The 6,000-nt window shown below is 44.3% G+C and overlaps 1 protein-coding gene across 1 annotated transcript in view; it reads left to right on the top strand.

The window, feature by feature from the left end:
* The first annotated feature begins 518 nt into the window (after positions 1-518).
* Positions 519-6,000, top strand: part of GRB2 (growth factor receptor bound protein 2) — a 44,765-nt gene continuing 39,283 nt past the window's right edge. The window contains exon 1 of the mRNA XM_027654456.1: positions 519-734. Within this exon, the coding sequence (XP_027510257.1) occupies positions 657-734 (78 nt within the window). The 5' untranslated portion in view covers positions 519-656. The remainder of the gene's footprint in view (positions 735-6,000) is intronic.

Raw genomic sequence — 6,000 nt, 5'->3', positions numbered from 1 at the left:
ATAGGCATTTCAGTTCCAAGAACCCGGCAGCACTCTCTGCTTTGTCTAACTCGCTGGAGTTAAATCTGCCCGAGCTGTATGAATGGAAGAAATCCATGGATCCCAAGCCATGGGTGCAGGCTGCGTCTCCACACGGGTCTTTCCCGGGGCAGCATGTGGTGGGAGCGGAGCGCATCCCCTCGCCCAGCGTTCCATCGCCGCGATCACCGAGGAGCGGGAGGATTCCCGGGAGAGGCGGGAGCGGGGCGGACCCGCCCGGCGCGGCTCCCCCGCGGGCAGCGGAGCTCTCCGAGCCCCGGGGCGCGGGTCGGTGCCGGGGCCGCCCCCGGGGCCGGCGGGTTGGTCCTTGGCCGCGGGACGCGTCACTCGGGGCGGGCCCGGCCCGGGCGAGCGGCAGCGGGAGGAAGCGGCGGCCGCGCCGGGCGGAGGGAGCGGCGCTGGGCGCGGCCCCGGCCATCGATCCGTGCCACTTCCCCTAATGGCCCGTCTCTTCCTCCTCCTCCCCCTCCCCTAGGGCGGATCGTCCCCCGGCCTCCCTGTATGTGAGAGACGGGGTCGGCGCCTCGCACGGAGCCGGGAGCCGCCGCGGGAGCAGCGGAGGCTTCGGGGAGCGCTTCCTGCCCACCGCCCGCACCGCCGGGCGCGGCAGCCCCAGCATGGAAGCCATCGCCAAGTACGACTTCAAAGCCACGGCGGATGACGAGCTGAGCTTCAAGCGGGGAGATGTCCTTAAGGTAGGTGGAGGGCGAGGGCTCGGGAGGTTCCTCTTTACCCCTGGGCTGTTCGGCTGCTCTCTGAGTCTCTTCCTGTCCGTCAGACCTGACGCTCTTGTGGGTCCCCGGGGAGCGCCATCTCCTTTTAACAGGGAGCCTCAAGATCTCCGAAATCTCAGTCACACCTCTCTAAGAGCAGGAGAAGCCGTTTTATTTCAGTGTTAAGCATGCATCCCGGTCTCCAAAGACTCTCCTCTGAGATTGGAATATTTGAAAACTTAGTCATAAACACAATACCAAATAAGCAGAAGTAGAAGATAATCTCTACACTGAATTCCCCTTATGAGAGGAAGCCCCATAAAATAATCAAGATCAATTTGGTATTCCTCTTCCTTGCCTCCTGCCAAGGATCCCAATATCAAAGAACAGTGATTGGATTATTTCTCAGTAGATAATCTTTTAGCATCAGGCTGTCAAATATTGAAGCTGAGTTTTATCTTCAGTCCTGATGAACTTGAGTGATAAGCTTGTGGCTGAATATTTAATGGATCTGTGCAGATGTAAGTGAATGTTGGAGTGCATTAGAGGAATTTTGGTCTGTTGTTCTTTCAATATATCAAAGGCTTTTAAGACTTCATCTTGGCTATATTGCTGGAATTTGAAAAATATTTGAATTTCTAAAACTTTAATAAAACTGGACACACAGAACAAGCCTAAAATTTTATTTTGGAGGGGGAGTAAAATGCAAAAATCCATAGTGATTTGGCCTCAGTGAAGCACAGCTCAGGGCTTTGTTGCTTCCAAGGAATAAGACTGTACTGCAGAATGTTTTAATGGAGTTCATTCAGAGTCACTATTCTCTATAAACATTTAAGGTGGTCTTTACCTTCTTAGTGTGATGTATTTAATATTAAAGTATTTTTAAGCTGGTTTTTTCTAAAATGCTTTTTTGAGTCAAAGCAGTTTTGAGAGGTGCCTTTCTGCAGTTGTGACTGTGTGTATGCTGACAAATCAAGTCCTGCAGACCTCAGTGGGATTACTCATCTGCTCAAAATTTTTGCCAAGGAAGGGCTTGATTTTTAACTACTATTTTAAGATAAGTTGGAAAAAATAACCTCTGTGTATAAACTTAATATATGTCTTTGGTAGCTGATATTTCAATAACATAACTGTGGCTTTGTTTAAAGCACGTGAGCATCAACAGATAAAGGCTGCAAAAATATATCCTGCTTTGAGACTGTTAACTTATAAAATAATTGCATCTATATACATCCCTGGCCCATAATTGGCCTAAAAGCTCCTGTTAGACCTGTACACCTCACTGCCAGAGTGTGTGTAAATTATCAGAATATTTCCTTTGGTTGTTTTAAACATTTGAGACTGTCAGAATTTTATAAACCTTCTGTGGTAACCTTGCATTTATTTTTTTTTAACCTGAGCTGTATTCTTCCATTTTGGGTTACTACTAATTACCCTCAACTTTTACAGTGTATTTGAAGTAGAGCACAGCTAAAATCAGCTTGTAGAAAATGCTGAACAGGAAGGAAGAATTAAGTATAATAAAGTTTATTTTAAAGTGTATTCTCAACTATTTTAGTCTAGTTTGGTGTGGAAGTTTGCTGAAGTACCTGAAAAAATGTCTTCTAAAATTTGCATTTGTTTAGAAATATGTTCTTATCTAAGAATTAAAGGAAATATAACTTTTTTTAGACTTTTTAAAGTTCAGTCTGTGATAAAAGTCTTGCATCTCTGCACATTGGCTTGATAGTAAGATGTTCTGGAGTCTTATCCACTTGATGTTCTCCCATAGATACAAATTTTGTCCCACAAATAGACACAAGGTGGTATGTATGCTGTTACACTGCATTTGTAACTGTATTTTTCCTGGAATTTTTCCTACTTTATCCACTACCTAGGCCAAACACGTCTTCACAGCATCGATGAACCATTCTTTATTCTGTATTTCCTTTCCTTTCAGCTCATATTCTGAAAATGTTTACAAATTTTACATGTTTATTTCTTGTATGCATAAACTGAGTCATAGAAATGGTAAATTCCTCAAGATCATCCGTAAAGTCAGTGGAAACTTCAGGAGTTTCAGGAATCCTTCAGCACACGGTTGAGCTGAGTTCTGTGCAGCATGGTCAGAGTCACTGTGCAAAGCTGGCAAATTTCAGACAAATAAGCCAAAACGAGTTAGAATTGTTACAGTTCACTTCAGTGGCACTTTGTCACTTTGAAAAGTCTGTTTCACTTCAAATGGGTTTGAGGTTGTGGAAATTTTATTTTCATCAGACATTCCAGATCTATGTGTTGGAGCTCTGCTCCCGACTGAGAAATCTCAGGGTATCCCAGTCATGTGCCCCATGTGATCTCTCCCATTAACCAGGTCAGTCCTCCTGTCCCTGAATGAATTGGGAAGAGAAATAAACTTTTCACATGTTAAATGCACCTGCCCCCTTTGCTCTTGAGGTGTCCCTTGGTGTGCAGTGACCAGATACCTGTCGTGATGCACCCCCAGACAACCACCTCGGTCTGATGGGATATTTGAGGATGGCAGAAGGCTGTTTTGTAGCCTTGGCCACACTAAGGAAAGAACAAAATCTGGAACAGAGTGATTCCCACTCCTTGGCAGTTCCCATTCTCTCTGTGGGGAGCGAAGGCAGAGGTGCCCAGTCTGCCTGCTCTGACCTCAGCAGATAACTTGCCTATGATGTCATGTGCCATTACTGCTGCCTACCCACAGATTTGGGACCTGATTGAATAGCACTTGAACTGTAGCCATTAAGCTGGTTGTTAGTAATCTTGTGGCTGGTTTCCAAAAGTGAATGAAGATAGTTGACCTTTGCCTTGCAATTGTAAAACAGCTGAGTGAAGAGGAAAAGTGCTTGGCCTTTTTTTTTTTTTTTTTTTTTTTGTGTGGGCACTGTGTGGTAAAAGCTGCTCCTGTGATTTCTGTAGCCTGGCAGTGCAGTGGGTCCCTCACCCTTCTGTCTCGTGGCTCTGTAGCAGTGTGTGGTACTGCCATTCAGGTGGTGCTCACTGACAGCTTTCTCTAAACCTTAAAGACTCTAAATACTACTGCTTGCTGAACCTTTTCCACAGGGAGGTGAGATTGCTGCTTCCTTCTGTGCCTTCTGAGTACAGCAGAGTGCTGCAGCCCTCCAGCTCTGCTCGTTTCCTGTGCTGGAGGTTGCTTCACATGAACTTGATGACTGGCACCCTGTGGGGGGTTGTGGGGTGTGAAGATGGCCTGTCCTATTTATTTAAAAAAACTAAAATAAGGAAACTGAGGGATTTCTACTTAAAATTTAAATTTTTGAAGAGTTGGTGGTTGCCCTGATGCTTTTTCACTTCTGCTGTATCTATTGAAGTTGGGAGTAATTAACTTCAGTCTCCATGTTTGTTATTCAGGTTTTATGTTCCCCAAAACTATTGGCCTTTGTACTATGTGGCAAGTATTCAGATGTAAGGTGTGCTGGTGGTTTGGCAGCACCCAGAGGAGGAAAAGGGAAGAAAAATCACTGTTCTTTGTCTTCTCATTGCCGTTTCTTTTCTCTACTCCTCTTAAAACTAATCAGAGGTGTACAGTTAATGCCATGGTGCTGTGAAAATCATTTCTGTATGGTTAATGCAGAATTAAATGTATTAATTAGTATCTCAAATACTGGAATAGTTTTGCTTTGTTTTTAAAACTATAAACCACTGCTCCATTTCCTCTTTCTCCTTCTGTCATGGGGTTGGGGCATAGCTGGAAAGTGATCTTCTCAAGAACTGTATAAGTTCCTGTTCCCAGTAGCTGTCAGCATAGTTAATTCAGCTTAGAGATTGTTTTTATGAGTAAAATTACTCAGGTGGTGTTTTAAGTAGAAGGCCATCATCTTGAAATTTGAGGTTTTCACTTTTGTGAAAGTGAAGTGACACACAAACCAGCTTCCCTATGTGCTAAAAGAAAGATTTCCTTTGATGGGATTTTGATCACTTGGCAACTTTGTTCAGCAAAGTCAAGATTATTTTTCCTACTCCAACCATACACTTGAACAGTCACCACAGGTTCTGTCCACAGGGGTGTTTGTCACCACACTTATTTTCTTTGTCAGCCTTTAAGAGGATGGAGTGTTTGCAAACAGTTGATGCTGAGGTGGCATTTTCAGTTCCTGCATGAAAACCTTTTTTGTGTGTCAGGATAGAATGGAACAGTTTCAAATAGAGGGAGGAGTACGATAAATGAGGGGAGCAGTGTGTCCCTTCTGCTCTTTCTCATCCCTTGTCTGTGACCTCACCCACATTGGCTGTTATGTTCTGTCTGTGCTAGAGAACAGAAATTCATGGCTTGCTGAAGAGTGGTGTCAAGATTTTTCCTGTTTTGGGTGAAATTGTCTTCACTCTTTCTCTCCCTTCCTTACACACTCCTCTGTCATTCCCCGTTTTTTTGTAAGGGGATGGACTCAGTGTGGTCATGTTGATTTTAATATGTGAGAAGCAGTTTTCTGAATTAATGACTCAGACAAATTGCAAGCACTGTGAGCTTTACAGTGAAATAGGTCAAATATTAGAACAGGTTGCCCAGAAAAGTTGTGGAATCCCCATCCTTGGAGATACCCAGGCAGATCCCTGAGCACTTTGATCTAATTAGACTTGCTTTGAGCAGGAGGGTGGATTGGGTGACTTCCAGAGGCCCTTCCAACCTCGGTTATTCTGACTTAGCTGTGAGTGGCAGCTCTGCTGTATGTGATGCTTGATTTGTAAAGGTGCTCTTAGGTCATGTTCTCTGGCTGCCTGCCTCGAATTAGGGTGATATTTGTCATCAATATGTGATCAATATTGCAGTCTAAGAAGGCAAAATTGTCAGGACATTACAAAGAATCATAAAACCAAGTACAGTGGCTGATTTGGAGTGCCAGCAGTTGGAGATCTGTGTTACAAAGAAATGCTGCTCTAAGAGATTGCACTCTTCTGGTCTGCCCAGCTATTCAATGCCTCTGTTTTAGTGCAAACTTCTCAAATGTTTTTCCTCATATAGGAGAGTAATCTCAAGATGGTTTGTGTTCTGTTAGCCAACTTCTTTAGGCGTCAGGGTGACGGGTGTGGGGAGGAACTACTGAACCTCCCCAAGGTGTGTGTACCTAAAAAAGAAAACACTCGTGTTCTGTGTTTGTAAGAGAGCTTGGACCTGCTTAGAGCAAGGTTGTGATGTTAGAGGTGTGCAGAAAACATAAATATGGAGTATTTCACACGGAAGGTGTAAAATGGTCTTTGCAAGCAGAGAGTAAACACACTCCTCCTT

This window comes from Corapipo altera, unplaced genomic scaffold (assembly GCF_003945725.1).
Source record: "Corapipo altera isolate COAL_440 unplaced genomic scaffold, ASM394572v1 343, whole genome shotgun sequence".
In the NCBI taxonomy this organism is placed as follows: Eukaryota; Metazoa; Chordata; class Aves; order Passeriformes; family Pipridae; genus Corapipo; species Corapipo altera.
This window is presented reverse-complemented; position numbering and strand designations above follow the sequence as displayed.